Consider the following 19,145-nt stretch of genomic DNA (forward strand, 5'->3'; position numbering starts at 1 on the left):
CGGGGATCGTCGCCGCCACCGGAGCGTCAGACGCGCACGGAGGAGCTTGCTCGAGTGTCCGGGCTCTCGTGTCCGCCGCACCCATGAGCTACACAGGTGGGCCTGCCGGGGTGGGGGGCGGCCTCCCAGGGAGGGGCTGGATAGGGACGCGCCAGAGGCAAGCCTGGCTTGCTCACGCCCCCCTCCTGCACCGGGGAACCGGTCACTGCCCTCTCTCTCCTCTCTCTCTCTCTCTCTCTCTCTGGTCACAAAATGGCGCCTTGGGCAACCGGTCGCTTGCAGGGTCGCGCTCCCGAGGAGGCCTCGACGCCTCAGCTGGCGACTCACACAGCCTCGGGTCGCCGCGCTCAGGGCCTCCCACCTCCGTCCCTGGCCTTGGAGAGAGAGCCCTCCGCCGTCCTTGGCCTTGGAGAGCTCCTCAGATCTCGACTCCTCGGGTTGCCCTTTTCTTGGCCAAGGCCTTTTATTTTATTATTATTATTATTATTATTATTATTATTATTATTATTATTATTTGGATCGCTCCGTGAGCGAGCTGCGTCGCCATTGCTGCTGCGCGCTTCGCTCTCCACCACCTCCCCTCAAGGGTTTTCCTTGCAAAACGCTGCAGCAGCTCTCCTGCCTCCCCGCCGCCCACCTGCCCTGCATCCGCTGCAGAGCTGGGAGAGGCGCCAGGCCCCCCGAGAGAATCGGGATGGAGGGTGGCAGGCAGCCGTGCGCTCTTGGGCGACACGACCAGGGGCTGAGCCGGGGCTTAGAGGCGAGAAGGGCAGATCTTCCTGCAGCAGGTGAACGGGCACGGGGTCGGCTGGGCAAGCCTGCAGGAGGTGGCAGTTTTGAGTGGAGACATTTCATCTAGGCTGGGGAACTGTGGATACCCCGTGATCTGTACTGCCCGCCAGCACTCCCAATTGGAGTGCTTCCCCGTTAGAGAGGCGGGTGGGTTCGCCTGACAGTGTAAGCCCCCCCCTCGTTGCATGGCCCAGGCTGGCGATGTTAGGGTACTGCCCTGACAGTGGGTGGAGGAAGCCGGCCAGCCAGGAGCTGTGGACCCAGCCTGCACCCATCCTGGCCCCCGGTGGCGGAGTGGCCACAGGTTTGGTTTCCTGGGTCACCTGCTCCACCTTGAACCCCCAGGGTCCCTTCTGTGACCCCTCTGGATGGGTTTTTATCATAGCAGTGGGTCCCTAACTTGGCGACCCCTTGCCCCCCCCCCGCCCCCTCCCGGGCCCTGTCATTGCTGCAGTCATCTAGTGGATGGGACCCAGGATGCCTCACGGAGTGCCCCCCAGCCCCCTGACCAATGTGCTGGACGGTTCTGTGGTGTTTAGGGGGAGGATCGTGTACGAAATTTAAAAAATCATAATAAGAGTGGTTTGGAGGCTCTGAGATAAATTTCATAATAGAGCATTTATCATCTTGGAGGAGGAAGTGGAATTGGAGCAGTCAGACACGGCCAAGCCACCCACTCTTGTAGGTTGTAATTCCGGGGCTGGCTGGGCAGCAAGTCTCGGAGCTCATGAGGCGATGGACAGCTTACTCCCTGCCTGCTGCTGGGCTGGGGATGCTGGGCGGCTTGCAAGTCAGGCCACTGAACTCACCGGCAGCCTGGCTCGCAGCTCCGGCTGGCTGCTGGCTTTCAGGCCAAGACCTGGGACCTCTGGAGGCTAAAATGCCTTGGTTCCAATATTCAGGGTAAAGAGATGAGCAGCTGAGACACAGGACAGAAAAATCCAGAACCAAGCCTTCACCCAAGAGGCAGGATGGTCTTGTTCTGTTGAAGTAGAAGAAAAAAAAAAAAGTGTTATCTTACCGCTTCTCTGCGTTAGCGAGCCTCAGGCGGTTGAAGTGGGTGATTGTGGTTTAGGGGGTCCCCCCATGAGGTTCCACTGAGGTGGGCTCTTGGGACCATCCTGCCCGCCCCGCCCCACCCCCACCCAGCAGGTGACTTGAATGCCAATGCTGGTGCCAGGTGCCCGCATGGTGCTCTCCGGAGGGTCCGCTTGATGGGACAGCTGATTTCCCGGGGTTAACCGAGACAGACAGACAGTCTTTCCCCCCAAATCCTATTGTTTCCAGCTGGGGCTACTTCCTGCCGAAGCATCCTCCTCCATGCCTTTGTCTCGCTGTTCTGGGTCACGGTCAGAGGTTGGGAGCGACATTACTGAATTCCAGCTGTCCTCTAAATTTTTTTTTTTTTTTTGTCACGGTGCATCATTGCTTCGAGAGAAAAAAAGAAAGAGTAAGACGAAAGATGCTTTTTGTGCAGCCGAAGAGATAACAGAGGTCCGTAGGTTTCTAGGGTCAAATGGTTCTTATTTTTGCGCCCGCTACTGTACCAGGCTGGTGAATCAAACCCAGAGGGGCATGCGTTATGAACGAGTTAAGAGTTTATTTGTATTGAACTGTAGCTCTGTGGTCCAGAGGGCCTGTCCCGAAAGCTGCTCATGAAACATAGGCAGGGGACAGGAGGGACAGCAGCCGTTTTCACAGAGCCCTGAAGGGTTGACAGTCTTTTTTTGGGGGTGGGGGAGATTTAGCTCTTTTTCTTGGAAAGGCAGACTTACAGAGAGGAGGAGAGACAGAGAGGAAGATCTTCCGTCTGCTGGTTCACTCTCTAAGTGGCCTCAACGGCCGGAGCTGAGCTGATCTGAAGCCAGGAACCTCTTCCGGGTCTCCCACGTGGGTGCAGGGTCCCAAGGCTCTGGGTCGTCCTCCACTGCTTTCCCAGGTCACAAACAGGGAGCTGGATGGGAAGTGGGGGCACCAGACATGAACCGGCACCCATAGGGATCCTGATGTGTGCAAGGCGAGGACGTTAGCCACTAGGCTACCACACCAGGCCCATCGTTGACAGTCCTATGGATGGTATTCATCTTTTCCCCCCACCCCCCTCAGGGAAAACCCAGGGCCCCTCTCCCCTGAACGAACAACCTCTCCTCACAACTGGCTGACTGCGTGTATTCCTGCTCGCATTTAGTAGGTCTACAGTCGTAGTTGCGCTAGAATGGCAGCTCTTTGATCAGCTGTGGTCCCCCCGGAAATACTGTAGATGGAAGATTCTGGAAGTGAAATTGAAGTCTTACTTTGAGAGTCCATGCCATCCCGAGGAGCGGGAAGTCTCGCTCCATTCCACCCAGGACATGAGTCATCTTTTGGTCCATCGTGTCTCTGCCCTGTGTTTGTTAGCTGCGCACTGGACACTTGGTAGCCAGTTCCACCCTGCTGCAGTCACAGCTCGAGTATCCAGGGAGCCTGGTTTAATGATGGTCCCCAGTGAGGAAGAGGAGTGGTGGAGGGCCGTTTGGATATGCTGAAAAGTTGTAAAGGGAGCCTGGTGCAATAGCGTAGCCGTCAAAGTCCTTGCCTTGCACGCACCGGGATCCCATGTGGGCGCCAGTTCTAACCCTGGCAGCTCCACTTCCCATCCAGCTCCCTGCTTGTGGCCTGGGAAAGCAGTGGAGGACGGCCCAGAGCCTTGGGACCCTGCACCCACGTGGGAGACCCGGAAGAAGCTCCTGTCTCCTGGCTTCAGATTGGCTCAGCTCCGGCTGTTTTGGCCACTTGGGGAGCAAACCAGCAGACAGATCTTTCTGTCTCTCCTCCTCTCTGTAAATCTGCCTTTCGAATAAAAATAAATAAATTAAAAAAAAATACATTCTAAGGTGTAGTTTAGCACAAATGTTAGAATTAGTCATGATATACTGTAGTCAGCCCCCCCTTTTTTAAGATATTATTTTTATTTTAAAGTCATATTTACAGAGAGGAGGAGAGACAGAGAGAAAGATCTTCTGTCTGCTGGTTCACTCCCCAAGGGGCCACAATAGCTGAAACTGAAATGATCTGAAGCCAGGAGCCAAGGTGCAGGGTCCCAAGGCTTTGGGCCGTCCTCCACTGCTTTCCCAGGCCACAAGCAGGGAGCTGGATGGGAAGTGGAGCTGCCGGGACAGGAACTGGCACCCCTATGGGATCCCAGCGGATGCAAGATGAGGACTTTAGCCACAAGGCTATCATACCAGGCCGATAGTCAGCCTTTTATTGGCGGCGGTTTCCAGTAGAAGTGAATTCTCCTTAGTTCTTACTGATCCATTTGCAGCTGAAGAACAGGTTGAGAGTTGAAAAGCTAGAAAAAGATCCTATTACACATGGGGTATCGTATTTTGGAAGCATCCAGGGCCAGAAGCATGTTGAAGGTTTCAGATGATATTTTAAATTTTGGAAAACTTGCCTCCACAGTAAGGCAGTTTCTCGGTGATGGGTACCCAAGTCTAATCATGAAATCTGTTGATATTTCATATATATACCTTGGACACATAGCCCGAGGGTAGTTTTCGGAAACATCTTTGCTGTGTTTGCTTTTCGTACAGTAGCTTGGTACATGGGGTCAGGTGCGGAGTGGTGTTCTGTTTGCACTCAAAAAAGTGGTGGGTTTGGAAATTTTTTGGATGTTTACCTTAGGGCCGCTCCATCTGTATGTGGGGGGTGGGGGTGGGGGAGGGGAATTCCTAGGGTTTGCGTCCAGATAGTGGCAGTATTCTTGTTATTTGAGACACAGAGAAGTGTCTCCACTGGTTGACTCCTGACAAGGTTTGCAGTAACCGCACTGGGCCAGGCTGAAACCCAGGAGCCAGGTGCTTGGTGTCCCTGGGCGGGTACCAGGGACCCAAAGGCTAGGACGTCACTGCTGCTTCCCGGGGAAGCTGGAGGGGGGGGACAGAGCTGGGGGTGTGCTGACCCTCTCCTGTAGGATGTGGGCATCCGCAGCAGCACAGCATCTCTGCTGCTTCTGCAGGTGCCCATCCCAGTGTGGGAAAACTGGGGCGCACACAGCGGTGTTTGCTCTGTCCTATACAGGGGAGCAGGCGCAGACTAAGCGCTGACCGCACTTAACTGAGTGATATTCATGTATGGGGCGCACACAGTGGTGTTTGCTCTGTCCTATACAGGGGAGCAGGCGCAGACTAAGCGCTGACCGCACTTAACTGAGTGATATTCATGTATCCACATCAGTTGCCGCCTTGCGCATCTTTCTTTCCGCTGGTGGTAGGTTCTGAGGGTCTTCCTCAAGTGTCGAGTCTGGTAGCTTGGGTGACTTTGCACAGAAGGGAAGGCCTGCCGGCTGGTGTGTTTTCAAGGGTGGTTTGCAGTCGCCTCTCTGTCACTTGGTCGGGGGGGAAATTAACCATGCTGTGCGTATGTTTAGGTTTTGTCCAGGGATCTGAGACCACTTTGCAGTCCACATACTCGGACACCAGTGCGCAGCCCACGTGCGATTATGGTAAGTTCTGCAGGGCGGTCCCAAGCCCTCTTCATGGCCCTAAGCCGCGCCGTCACCCTGTCTCGCTTTGCCTAAACCAAAGCTGTGTGAGTCGATAGGATGGGTTACTTGAGTAGCTAGCGCTGCCTTAGGAGGCAGGTTGTGAGCAGGCGAGGCCGTGAGGGATGGATCCATTCTCCTTTCAATCCTTCAGCATGTCGTCCCTGCTTATTGCGGAAACAGAGAAGGCGAGACAGAGAGAGAGAGAGAGAGATCCCATCCCCTGGTTCCCTCCCCAGATGGCCAGCCAGGGGCCAGGAACCCAAGTTCAGTCTAGATCTTCAGTGAACTCACACTTGAACCATCCCCACGGGGAGCTTACTTTGTATCTTGAGTGCAAAGCCCAGCATGCCCCCCCACCCCACCTGCACCCCACCCCCAGGCAGAGATCAAACTATAACTTTTAGCCCAGCTGCTGTTGTGCTGTAGCGGTTAAAGCTGCCGCCTGCTGTGCCGGTATCCCCGCCACCATCGGGGCCACAGCTGCTCCTGCGGAGGCAGCACAAGATGGCCCAAATGCTTGGTTGCCCGCACACACACGTGAGAGCTGGTTGGCGTCTCCAGGTTCCACTGGAGAATAAACCAGCAGTTTGAAGATTCTCATTCATATTCTCTCTCTCTCTCTCTCTCTCTCTCTCTCTCTCTCTCTCTCTCTCTCTCGGGTTAGTATGTAAACCAGCAGAGTTTTGAAAGCAGAGCCCATCAGGCATCTAACCCAGAGGCAGCGCGCCCTCGCAGCATTCACACATACCGCTGTGTTGGCCTGTGGGGGCACCTGGGTGCCTTGCCACCCTGTTGAGAAGGCCGTCCCTGGGCGGAGTGAGGGTGGTGTCGGGGTTATTGAGCTGGGTCCTTTGTTTGCGCTTGCGCAGCTGGTGTTGCTCTGGGAGAGGCTGAGCAAATGAACTTGAGCCAGTGCCCCGGGTGTGACCTGTTAGTTGCAGGGAAAGGGGACACTTAACGAAGCTTTGAAACTGAGTAAGGAGCTGTGACGTACGTAGCTTTGGGTGGCTTTCCTCTCCTGCCTCCCCTGCCTTCCATTTTGTTCATCGAATACTGTCCCGTAAGTAGCCATCTCTTAACACATATTTTCTTTCCAGGATTTCTATAAATGACCTGAACCCGAGTTTTGTCACTGGAAAGGCCACCTGGAAATTTTTGTTTCTTCCTTCCAACCTGTGACTGATGGTTCTATTATTGTCGTGGCTTTTCAGTCTTAATTCTGATGTGGTCCTGTTGGCCCGTCTTTCCTTCTGTGGGTTGGGATGTTGGCTTCGCCCAAGCCTGTGCGTTACCCAAGGTCACAGTCAACTTCCATTTAGCCTTAATCCACTCCCACTTAGTTTCGGTAAAGGTGCCCGGTCTAAGGAGGACAAGGGCCACCTTTGTGGGGGCACAGGTGTCCCAGCACCATCGTCCCCTTCCACCAAGCAGCCTCTGTACCTTTGTCAGGGGGACCCTGTGAAGTATTCCATTTCTGGACTCTGCTATCTCTATATTCAATTGATTTCTCTATCTAAATTTTTCTCCAGGGATCCCAGTGTCTTCATTGTGGTATAGTAAGTATGAAATGAGTCAGTGAACCTGTTATAGGTTTGTTCTTTGTCCAAACTTGTCTTGGGTATTTTAGTTTCTTTGCTTTTGCACAGAGAAGTGTTAGAATCAGTTTTGTATTTAATAATAATAATAAAAAAAACCTACTGAAGGCCCAGCATGGTAGCCTAGTGGCTAAAGTCCTCTCCTTCATGCCCGGGATCCCGGTTGGGCATCGATTCATGTCCGAGCTGCTCCATTTCCCATCCAGCTCCCTGCTTGTGGCCTGGGAAAGCAGTCAAGGACGGTCCAAAGCTTTGGGACCCTGCACCTGCGTGGGAGAGCCGGAAGAAACTCCCAGATCCTGGTTTCAGATCGGCCCAGCTCCAGCCATTGTAGCCATGTGGGGAGTGAACCAGAGGATGGCAGATCTTTCTGTCTCTCCTCCTCTCTGTACATCTGCCTTTCCGATAAAAATAAATAAATCTTGAAAAACAAAACAAAACAAAAATTCCTACTCAGGGGCTGGCGCTGTGGTGTAGCAAGTGAAGTTACTGCCTGTAGTGCTGGCATCCAATGTGGGCAAGGGTTCGAGTCCCGGCTGCTCCACTTGTGATCCAGCTGCCTGCTAACGCGCCTGGGGAAGCAGGAGAGGACGGCCAACGTGCTCGAGCCCCTGGGGCCATGTGGGAGGCCTAGAGGAAGCTCCTGGCTCCTGGCTTTGGACCAGTTCCAGTCGTGGCGACCTTTTGGAAAGTGGAGCAGCAGATGGAAGGCTTCACTCTCTATATCCCTCCCCCTCTCTCTCTGCAACTCTGCCTTTTAAATAACTAACTAAATAATCTTAACTAAAAAAAACAATTCCTGCTGAGATTTTAACTGAGATGGTCTTGAACTTATAGATTCTACTGAAACTATAGACTCTATAGATTGATTTGGTATATTTGGCCTTTTTTTTTTTTTAGAAGATTAGTTTTATGGGAAAGGCAGATCGCCCATCCGCTGGTTCACTCCCCAAGTGGCCGTAATGGCCGGAGCTGAGTTGACCTGAAGCCAGGAGCCAGAAGCTTCTTCTGAGTCTCCTGCGCAGGTGCAGGGTCCCAAGGCTTTGGGCCGTCCTCCACTGCTTTCCCAGGTCACACGCAGGGAGCTGGATGGGAAGTGGAGCAGCCGGGACTAGAACTGGTGCCCATATGGGATCCTGGTATGTGCCAGGCGAGGACTTTAGCCACTAGGCCACCACGCTGGGCCCAGTATTTCTTTTCTAAGATTTCAGGTCTTTGATTTCTTTTATTAGTGTCATCTGATGTCCAACACATGGATTTTACATCTATTTTTTTAATTTATATTTAGTATTTCATATTTTCAGTGTTATGGGGCATGTTGCTTTTACTTTTTTTTTTCATTGCTAATACATAGAAATTTGATTATTGTTTTGATTTGTATATTGGTTTTATAGTAAACCTTGCTAAGCTCATCTATAGTAGAGTTTTGGTAGATTTGAAGGGTTGTTCTTTTTTTTTTTTGTTTTCTTGAAGATTTATTTCTTTTTATTGGAAAGCAGATTTACAGAGAGGAGGAGGGACAGAGAGAGAAAGATCTTCCGTCTGCTGGCTCGCTCCCCAGGTGGCCTCAGTGGCCAGAGCTGAGCCGATCCAAAGCCAGGAGCCAGGAGCCAGGAGCTTCTTCCAGGTCTCCCACATGGGTGCAGGGTCCCAAGGCTTTGGGGCCTTCCTGGACTATTTTCCCAGGCCACAAGCAGGGAGCTGGATGGGAAGCAGGGCTGCCGGAATATGAACTGGTGCCCACATGGGATCCCGGTGGGTACAAGGCGAGGAATTTAGCCACTGAGCCATCACGTTGGGCCCAACATTAATTTATTTGAAAGAGTTACAAAGAAACTGGTTTCAGTTGAAGCAAGAGACAGGCACTTCATCCAGGTTTCACACGTGGGGTACATGGGTCCAAACACTTGACCCATGTCACTGCTTCTCCCGGGCAGGCACCAGGGAGCTAGCTTGGAAGCGGGGCAACAGAACTTGAACCAGCGCCCCCCGCCCCAATATGGAATGCCAGTCCCACAGGTGGAGGCTTAACCTACTCCACCATGGTGCCAACCCCTGTATCGTGCCATGGGTTGAATTCCTGACTCGGGCTATTGCAGGTATCTGAGGAATGAACCAGCAGGTGCGAATTCCTCCCCCCCTGCTACAAACACACTGATTAAAAAGAAAGTTTGGTTTTGTCCATTGAACAGCTTATCTGTATACACATGTCTTGACCCATCCCTGGACAAAGCAGCCCAGGCTTTTCCGTCCTGTAACTTTTGTTTGCACTTCACGGTCCTGCCCGCACTCAACTCGACTGGCATGATCTCGGTGTGGCTAGACTGCATCAGGCCGCGTATGCAGTCCGTGCCCAGTGGTGCAAAGCAGGTCAGCTCACTACCTGCAGGGGCTAGCCAGGGCCGAAAGGCCTTTTGCTCATCCCAGCAGGAGCCGCCGTGGTCAACGGCGACCTGTTCAGAGCAGGCCCGGCGTCAGGGCGGGTCTCCCACTGCCAGCCGCTTCCCACTTTGTAAGAGGGATTCAGGCGTCCATGCCCTTTTGTTTTTCTGCAGGCTATGGAACTTGGAACTCTGGGACAAACCGAGGCAAGTGTGATTCCCATGAGAGTGGAGTCTATGTTCCTGTGCCACTCCCTGCCCAGTGTAGCCAGGGGTGGGGGTGGGGGACAGGGGAGGGCTTTGGAAGTCATGGGAGGTTCCTACGGGAATAGCTGGGTTCCCTGTCCCCCCCCCCACGCCGTCTCTGGGATTTCTAGAAAAATCCCCTCGTTTCTGTGCCTGTCTGTCTGTCTGTCTGTCCCGTCTCTGCCCCCGCCATCTGTGTCTCTGTCTCCCTCCCTGCAGGCTACGAGAACTATGGTTATGGCTATGGCTATGGCCAGGATAACGGCACCAACTATGGGTATGGTATGGCCACTTCAAACTCTTGGGAAATGCCTAGCTCTGAAGCCAATGCAAACTCTGGTGCCTCGGGTGGCACCAGTGCCGATTCCGTTTTATCCAGAATTAACCAGCGCTTAGATATGGCGCCGCACATGGAGACAGACATGATGCAAGGAGGCGTGTACGGCTCAGGTGGAGACAGGTGAGTGGGCCGCCCGCCTGGGGGTTGAGCCTCTGCACGGGCAGCTCCTGCCCACTGCCTGCTGCCACTGCTGGTGGGGCTTCCAAGAGAGACTGTTGATGTTGGGGTCCGTTGTATCTCCCTTCACTGACCTGGGTCTGCTTTGCCCATCCCTGCCGTACACCCACTGCTAGGTGGTTGGTTGGCTTCTCCCCAGCTTGCAGGAGGAGGAGCGAGCCTGGACTGGGCGGCGTCCCTGTACCCTCAGCATGGCTCCCCTGAAGCCGAGCGTTCCGCGGCCCTCCCTCCAGGGGACAGATGGGGCTTGGTGAGAAGGGTGGCGGGGACTGCTTCCAGCTGGGTCATCCCTTGTCAGGGACAGGGAAGAAATGGGTCGTGTTCCTGGTCGCTCTGGCACCTTGCAAACGCATACCCGTTGGAAGCACTCCTCCCCCACCCCACCCCACGAGGAGTTGTGTTCTTAGCTTGGCGCGTAGAAAGAACAGAAGCCCAGGTGGGTCACACCCCTTGCCTGAAGGCACCCAGTGAGTGGTGGCCTGGGCCCCTTGTGTCTCACTCCAGATCCTCAGCCAGCGGCCCCTGTCATGGGCCCTGGTGAGATTACAGGCTCTGATGGCATGGGATCGGATAGAGCAGCTGGTTGGCCATGGGGGTAGGGAAGAGAGCAGAGGTGCGTGGCCAGGTGGGATCCAGAGCCACTGCAGGGCAGAGGAAGGGGTGGGGGGGGGACTTTGCTGGCCTAGCTTCAAGTCCCTACCCAGCTAGAAACCCAGGGCGCAGGGCTAAGAGGGATGACGGTATTGGCGCTTCCCTATCTGCTGAGGTCTTCCTGAGACCCAGGCCAGGGAAGGAAAATTCAAGAAGGTCCCTCAGGGCCTGGGCTCCAGCCACAGTTCTGTCATCTGTATCTTAGCCCAGGAGATCCGGTCAACCCTGGGCTCCATGCGTGACAAGATGGAGCGTGCGCTGGTCTTTCCTGGATGGCACTGCCCATTTGGTCTCACGTCTGCTGGGTTGGGAGGGCCTGGGGGGCTCGGGGGTTTTCCCCAGCCATGCAGGGGAAGAGAGTAGCCCAACCCCTTGTTTCTCATGGATGTCACCCCCCCCACGTGGGTGGAATACTCCTACACCTGCCTGACAACACGGGTGGGCCGTTCAGCTCCGGCCACCACCGGCAGCGTGGCCTTTCTGCTGCCATAGAGTGACGGACTAGGACGTCCTCACTGTCAGCCCTGGCTGACGTTGACCTTGGGGGCAGCGGGGGCCCATCTGACATGAGGCTCTCTTCCCCTTGGCCCTCCCACCCCAGCCCCTCTCAACGTGGAACCTGTCTGACAGTGGCGTGGATGCTGGGGCTGGGCTGCCTGTCCCAGGCCTGGGAGGCGGAGGGCAGGGACAGCTGGTTGGACTAGGGGCCAGCTGCTGGTCCTAGACTGGTGGGGTCCCACCTGATGCTTGCCACTGTCTCTACAGATATGAATCCTATGAGACCTGTGACTCCAGGGCCGTCCTGAGCGAGCGTGACCTGTACCGGTCGGGCTATGACTATGGCGACCTTGACCCAGAGATGGACATGGCCTATGAGGGCCAGTACGATGCCTACCGTGACCAGTTCCGCATGCGTGGCAGCGACACGTTTGGGCCGAGGGCTCAGGGCTGGGCCCGGGATGCCCGGAGCGGACGGCCAGTGGCATCAGGCTATGGGCGCGTGTGGGAAGATCCTATGGGGGCCCGGGGCCAGTGCATGCCTGGTGCCCCCCGGCTGCCTTCCCTCTTCTCTCAGAACATCATTCCTGGGTACGGCATGTTCCAGGGCATGCGCGGCGGGGGCACCTTCCCTGCTGGCTCCCGCCTGGGTTTCGGGTTTGGCAATGGCATGAAGCAGATGAGGCGAACCTGGAAGACCTGGACCACGGCTGACTTCCGGGTGAGTGGACAGGCCTTCCCTCGTCCCGGCCTCCCAACTGGGGTGAAGCCACACCCCATGACCCAGCGCCCCCCACCCCCTCTCTCTCTCTCTTTTGATCCAGACCAAAAAAAAGAAGAGAAAGCAAGGCAACAGCCCTGACGAGCCGGATGGCAAGACTCCCCGGACAGATGGCTCGGATAACAGTGACTCGGACAATGGTGAGTGGCAGCCCTGGGCCCGTGGCCCACGCGCCCGTGGGGTGCCGAGGCTGAACCCGTCTCCTCTGTCTCCTCCCAGATGATGGTACCGAAGGAGAGGCCACAGAAGGCGCCGAAGGCCCCGAGGTGGCAGAGAAGGGTTCCAGAGCCGTAAGTAGCCTCTGAGCCCCGGGCTGCTGTCTTGGCGGGTGGGGGACCCTGCAGACCCAGCTCACACACTCTGTGTGCGTGGTGGCCGGCGGGCCAGAGGCAGGGCCGCCCGGTGACATGTGTCAGCTGCCTAAGCAGGCGCATGCGTTTTCCTTCGGGGGAGCTGAGCAGCAGGAGGGCTGGGGTCAGGGTGGTGAGCTAGACCTTGTCGCTAAAAGGCATTGTCTTTTTGTATTGATTTTTTTTTTTTTTTTTTTAGATCGATTTGATTTTTAGTGCTAAGTCAGATACACAGAGGAGGAGGAGAGACAGAGAGGAAGACCTCAGAGCTGAGCCAATCGGAATCCAGGAGCCTGGAGCCTCTTTCCAGGTCTCCCATGCAGGTGCAGGGAGCCAAGGCTTTGGGCCATGCTTGATTGCTTTCCCAGGCAGGGAGCTGGATGGGAGGTGGAGCCACCGGGATTAGAACTGGCGCCCACATGGGATTCCAGCGTGTGCAAGGTGAGGACTTTAGCTGCTAGGCTACCGCACCAGGCCCAAAAAGACATTTTAAATGACTATACCAAGGGGTCGGCATGAGGGTGCGGCATGTTAAGCCACATCCTTCAGCACCAGCATCCCATCTGGGCACAGGTTCTAGGTCCAGCTGCCCCACTTCTAATCCAACTCCCTGCAAATGGGTCTGGGAAAAGCAGCGCAGGATGGCTTGAAGCATTTGGGGTCATGACACCACAGAGGTACCCCAGATGCAGTTCGGGGCTGCTGGGCTCCTGGCCTCAGCTTGGACCTGGTTGTTTGGGGGTGAGGGGCGAATACAAATAGAAGATTTCTCTCTGTGTGCCTGCCTGTCTCTTGGCTGTTGCATGAGAGAAACCCAAAACAAACGGTCACACTGTTTTAACGTTGGCTCTTGAATTTGTGTGTCAGGAAGGAGAGGACGAGGAGAGGAGGGAAGACGGGCGAGAAGAAGGGAAGGAAGACGTGGAGAAGGGTGAGTCGGAATTCCTGGTGGGCCAGCTCTTCCAGCTGCTGCTGCTGCTGGAGGCCGGGGAGGCGCGCGCGTGCGTGCGCGGGTGGCCTGGCATGCCCTCCCTGGCAGCCGGGGCCTCCCCGACCTTGTCCTTGCCTCGTCGGTCTTCCCTTCAGATGGGGACAGCAAGCAAAGTGTGGGGATCCCCCCGCCCACCCCCAGGCATTCCCCCTCCAACCTTCTGTCCCCTGAGTCCAGTATGCCATACCAAGTCCTCAGTGGGCTGGTGTCTGAGCCGGGGAGCCTTGGTGCGGTTTTTACGCCTCTGGTTTGCGTGTCCTCTCCCTTAGCGCCTCTCCAGCCCCTGTTGGGAGTCCGTGTCCCCCCACCTGAGTGATGAGCATCAGCAGGTACCTCGCAGTAAATCCAGCCTTAGCCCCACTGTTGCCGCGGTGCCCGGTGGGGGGGTGGGCAGGGCCACGTGAGCGGCCTCCCTGCGCTCTGCCACTAGTGTCCCCACCGAGACAACCTCTGTTCGCCTCCCAGCCTCCCCGTGGCCCGCCCTGCCAAGAGAGCAGGGACATGCTGGCGAGTGAAGGGGTCAGCGTGAGGCCGCCCCCCTCTCCTCCGGCCAAGGCCACAGCTACTCCCTGCCCAGTTCAGGGTATACCCCCCTGCCCTGCCTGTGGGCCCCGAGGCCTCGCGTGGACAGCAGGTGCTCTCACACGGATCCTGTGGCGTGGACACTGGGTGACTCAGCCAACGGCCATAGCACCTGCCCCCTGCCCCCACCGGCTTGGCAGAGCTGAGCTGGTGACTGTATATACCCTTCTGTTTCCCACAGGGGCCCTGAGCGCCCAGGATGAAAATGGCCAGGTCAAACGCAAGCTGCAGGCAGGCAAGAAGAACCAAGACAAGCAGAAGAAGCGCCAGCGAGACCGTATGGTGGAAAGGTAACCAGCCTCCCTCCATCCCTTCACTCGCCTCGCTCCGGGGCTGCCGCCAACGGAACAGGGCTGTTACCTCCGCCATCTCGCCGCCCTCTGGCCTCCCTTGGGAGTTGCTACCTGCTCGGCCGTGCATGGACCCTGCTTCCCACCACAGGCCCAGCTCCCAAGGGCTGCCTTGTTCCCCTGTCCCCGTGTGGCTGCCTGGCGACCGCTGGCATCTGTGTGACCAGGGATCCAGAAACTCCGGTGCTAGGTTTACTGGGGGGCCCATGCCCCCGAGGGGAGGGGGCCTGCTCATCTGGAGACTCAAGGTCCACGCGCCTGTGTCTGCCCCCCCCAACTAGCTGCCAGGAGGCCGCCGCCGTGCCCAGGAGAGATGGCACAGCCACTGTGGGCTGTGGCAGCCTCAGGCCTGCCCTCTGCCTTGCCCGCCGGCCGGCCCCACCACGCCGGGCCTGTGTGATGTGGAGCCCTTCACGCCCCCCCTACCCCCTTGGTCGGGTCTGTCTGCCCTCAGGGCTCCCGCACTGGCACTTGCCTCCTCCTCCTCCTCCTCCTCCTCCTCCTCCTCCTCCTCCGCCTTAGACTTTTGCTCTTGCTGGACCTTCCTCAGCCTCGCCGGCGCCCGGCCCCTGGGCTCTCCAGACAAAGCTGACCCCGTGTGGCCCAGATAAGGACGTCCGGCAGAGGTAGGGACCCGCCCCGAGGTCTTTCGGCAGCAGCAGCGGCGGCGGAGGCGGTGGCGGCTGGCCTCCTCCGCCCCTTGCCATCACGGGGCGGCCTGCTCCAGCCCAGGCCCCAGACCCTGGGCGACAGAGCACCTGGCCCAGGGTGACCCAGGCTGCCCTCTGGCAGGCCGAGCGGGCACCTCCTTCCAGCTCAAACTGGTCTCTTCCCAGAAGAGGAAGATGAGGCAGCAGGTGCCCAGGCCTGCGTGCCTCCGGTTCCCCTGCCCCACCCGACATCATCCCCCGCCCCCCTCCGAGTGTTCTGAGCAAAGGATGGTCCGGGCCTTTGGCCACCTCAGACCCCAGAAGGAAGACGCAGCAGCACCTTCTCGGGCACAGCCTTGGGACTGCGTCCTCCACTCTGCACGTCGGGGCCACCTGGCTCACGCCGGGACATCCTTCCTCCCGGTCCCCAGCTGGGCCTCGGTCGGGGCCGTCCAACAAATCGTCAGCGACTCCTTGCCTGCTGTGTGTGGGGAGGAAAAGCTCATCCCTGGTCCCCTGTGTTGCCATAGCTGCAGCCTGCAGGCTTTCTGGCCCGGTCTCCTCCCAGCCCCACCAGTCCCTGGCTGGACGGCACTTCAGAGGCCTGCGAGCAAAGGGCCCGCAGCTGGGTTGGGTGAGGCGGCAAGCACCGCTCCCCGGGACCCGTACAGCCTCAGCCCCCCTCTTTCCCTCCCGTGGCAGGATCCAGTTTGCATGTTCCCTCTGCAAATACCGCACCTTGTACGAGGACGAGATGACCAGCCACCTGGACAGCAAGTTCCACAAGGAGCACTTTAAGTATGTAGGCACCAAGCTCCCGAAGCAGACAGCCGACTTCCTGCAGGTGAGCCTGGCGTGGCATTGGCTGGCTCGAGTGTCTCGGGGTGAGGGGGGTGGCGGGGACCCCTCTGGGGTCTGCTCCCAGTCACCAACATGAGTGTATCCGTGGCAGGAGTACGTTACCAACAAAACCAAGAAGACGGAGGAGCTCCGAAAAACTGTCGAGGACCTTGACGGTCTGATCCAGCAGATTTACAGAGATCAGGACCTGACCCAAGGTGAGGGGGCTTCCAGCCCCGGCCAGCCAGGCAGGGCGTCAGCCTGCCCTCCTCCTCTGGGTCTCCGAGGGCCTGTCGGGTCTATCTGGAGGTGGCGGGGCAAAGCCAGGAGCTGCTCCGTGTCTCCTGTGGAACTGGAGCCATCTCCTGCCGCCTCCAAGGGTCTCCATTGGCAGCAAACTGGGAGCAGAACCAGCCACCGTAATAGTGGGAGTCCTGGGTGGTGTCCCACTGGCTCAGCCACATGTTCACATCTGTTCTTGGTTTTGAGTTTGTTTTGTTTTGTTTTGCTAAAACACCTGAGTCTGCTTTGACATCTGGGACCAGCGGTGACGGCCTCTTTTCTCCCCCCACCCCACCCCCCCCGACAGAAATCGCCATGGAGCATTTTGTGAAAAAGGTAGAGGCGGCCCACTGCGCGGCCTGCGACCTGCTTATCCCCATGCAGTTTGGCATTATCCAGAAGCACTTGAAGACCATGGAACACAACCGGAACCGAAGGGTGAGTGGCCACAGGGCCTGCCTCCGGCGTGCGGGTAGGCAGACAGCCCCCTGGGAAGGTCCTGCCCTGAGCATCCGCCCAGCCCACGCGTCACAGCAGGTAAAAGCACGTATCCCTGTGTAGGAGCCTGAGTTTACAGAGAGAGAGAGGTTGGACTACTTTCCTGGGAGCTGCACTCAAGGCTCACCATGTAGTGGCGCCTGGGGACCCTCCTGTGTGTGTGCAGAGAAGGTGGGCGGAGCAGTGGGAAAAAAAAAAAAAAAGGTGACCCTGAGAGCGCTCCCTGGGGCTGCGCTGAGACCTCAGACCACTGCTGTATGCCGTGAGACTCTCAGGTGTTGATCTAGAACTTTCCAGCCCCTCTGGAGGAGTTGAGGGCTGGCGAGCGGATGCTGCAACACAGGACGATAAGAATGCCTGCACCTGTGGGGAGAGACACGCACCCTGGAAGGGAGGCTGGCTGGAGGCGGGAGTGACCAGGAACCCGGGATAGCACGTGTGTCTGACTTAGCATCACTCAGTGGATTCTAGGATGTGGGGAGGGAGGATGCGGTCAAGAAAAAAACGTTTTGGAAAGGAAATGAGCACACTTGCTCTGGTTTTCCAACAGCACGGAAGCCGGGGTGGGTGATTTGTGGTTGAACAGGCTAGAGGTGGCTAAGAGACCAGGTCGGGCTCGGGGTGCTGTGCGGCCGGAAGGAGAGAGGCCCAGGGACCCAGGGACAGGTCTGGCTGGCATCATGGCAGCGGAGGACAGCACCTCGGCCTACCGTTGCCTCTTCTGAGCTCAGGATTTGTCATCTCTGGTCTGCCTGGGCAGTTATTTTGGGGCACCAGGGTTAGCGTTCCATCTGGGGTGCAGGGACTGAGGCCTGCAAGGGTGAAGAGAAGCATCCATTGGCTTTGGCAGCAGAAAAACCGGGGGGGCTGTTACCAAACAGATTCCTGGGTTCCAAATCCCTAGATATGAGGAAAGTGAAATTTGTGCAGCTGCTTAGGGAGTGAATCATCAGGCAGAAGATCTTCCTGTCTATCTCTTCTGTCCCTTTGTTGCTAGAACTTTTGATCTAAAAGGCTTTTGCCAAATGCTTTTTTCCTGCATCTGAAAGAATGCTTACATAGTTTTAGTTTTATTGTTCTAGTAAGAAGCATCATGTTGTATATGTTGACATCGTTGGTGATTACGCAGCTTGGTTCTGTGAGCGTTTGTCTGGGATGTGTTTGTTCAGGTTTGGTGTGAGGGTAATACTGGTCCCATACAATGAGTTTGCGTGTTGTCTGCCTTCTCCTGGCTTGATGAGGGCTCTGGAGAGTCCCCTGTGAAGCCACCTGGGCTTGTGTTGGTAGACAGTTTGTTTTGAATTGAACCAATGTTTGCTACGTGTATTTCCCGTGTGAGTCAGTTTCAGTAGTTCATGTCTTTCTAGAATTTCTGCCATTTCTTCACCACTTTCTAATCTATCGGCATCTACTTGCTAATAGTATTTCTTTACAATTTTCTTTGCACAATGTTGGTAGTGATATCCCCTCTTTCTTATCCAATTGTAGTCATTTGAGTCTTGGTGATTAAAAAAAAATGCTGATGTATTTGAAGGACGGAGTTTTAGAGAGCGAGTGAGCCAGAGGTGGATCTCCCATCCACTGGTTCACCCCTCCAGGGCTGGGCTTGACTGAAGCCAGGTGCTTCTGCCCTGTCTCCCTACGTAAGTCCAGGAATCCCAGGTACTTAGGCCATTGTAGGCTGCTTTCCCACACGCATCAGCAGGGAGCTGGATTGGAAGCAGAGCAGCCAGGATTGCAAGCAGTGGCTGAGCTCGTTAGGCCACATTGCGAACCCTTTGTGGGTTATTTGTGCTAAAGGTTTATTGATACTTTGATTTTGAAAGAACAAACCTTTGATTTCATTGACTTTTTTTTTTTAAAGTCTTCCTTAATTCCTGTCCTAATCCTTATTTCTTCTACTTACTTCCGTAGTTTGCCGTTCACCTGTTTTCTAATTTCTCAGGAAACTAAAGATTACGTTGTTGTTTTGAAATGTCCTTTTTTTAAGGTAGACACATGATTTTTTTTCCCCACTGAATATCTGCTTTTGCTGCGTGCCAGAAGTTTCTATGTGTAGTTGACACATGGTTATTTGGAAGGCAAATTTACGGAGACAGGAAGAGATGGAGAGAGAGAGATCTTCCATCTACTGGTTCACTCCTCACACAGCCTCAGCAGCCAGAGCCAGGGCCGGCCTGAGAAAGGAAGCAGAAACTCAATCCATGTCTCCTGCATGGGTGACGGGGGCCCAGGCATTCGGGCCATCGAGTAGTGCTTTTCACAGAGCATTAACAGGGAGCGGGGTGGGAAGTGAAGCAACCACTGGTGCTTGTATTCACCTCAAGCAGCGTCTTCATCCACTACCCCACAACTCCTGGCCCCCTGCTTGATAATTCTATCCCATGTGCTTGAAAAACATGATTGTAGTCCATTTTTGTTGAGGCCAGACGTAGGACCTGGCGTGTGGTCCCTGCTGGCACTGCTCCTGTGCAGCTGTAAAGCAGGTGTGTTCTGCCGTCTGCAGGGCGTTCTCGTAGGCCCAGGGACCTGCGCTCGCCTCCTCCCGTACTCTCCTGCCAGGCTTCTCCCTGAGAGCAGCTCCTGCTGTGGGATTATCTCTGTTTCAGGTGG

At 56.1% G+C, this 19,145-nt stretch overlaps 1 protein-coding gene across 1 annotated transcript in view; it reads left to right on the top strand.

Moving 5' to 3' along the window:
* Positions 1–19,145, top strand: part of AKAP8L (A-kinase anchoring protein 8 like) — a 28,470-nt gene continuing 9,325 nt past the window's right edge. The window contains exons 1-12 of the mRNA XM_004595977.2: positions 1–96; positions 5,204–5,278; positions 9,471–9,503; positions 9,762–10,002; positions 11,476–11,929; positions 12,033–12,129; positions 12,209–12,279; positions 13,207–13,270; positions 14,094–14,202; positions 15,615–15,756; positions 15,865–15,970; positions 16,342–16,472. Coding sequence (XP_004596034.2) covers positions 84–96; positions 5,204–5,278; positions 9,471–9,503; positions 9,762–10,002; positions 11,476–11,929; positions 12,033–12,129; positions 12,209–12,279; positions 13,207–13,270; positions 14,094–14,202; positions 15,615–15,756; positions 15,865–15,970; positions 16,342–16,472 — 1,536 coding nt within the window. The 5' untranslated portion in view covers positions 1–83. The remainder of the gene's footprint in view (positions 97–5,203; positions 5,279–9,470; positions 9,504–9,761; positions 10,003–11,475; positions 11,930–12,032; positions 12,130–12,208; positions 12,280–13,206; positions 13,271–14,093; positions 14,203–15,614; positions 15,757–15,864; positions 15,971–16,341; positions 16,473–19,145) is intronic.

This window comes from Ochotona princeps, chromosome 33, assembly GCF_030435755.1.
Source record: "Ochotona princeps isolate mOchPri1 chromosome 33, mOchPri1.hap1, whole genome shotgun sequence".
Classification (NCBI taxonomy): Eukaryota; Metazoa; Chordata; class Mammalia; order Lagomorpha; family Ochotonidae; genus Ochotona; species Ochotona princeps.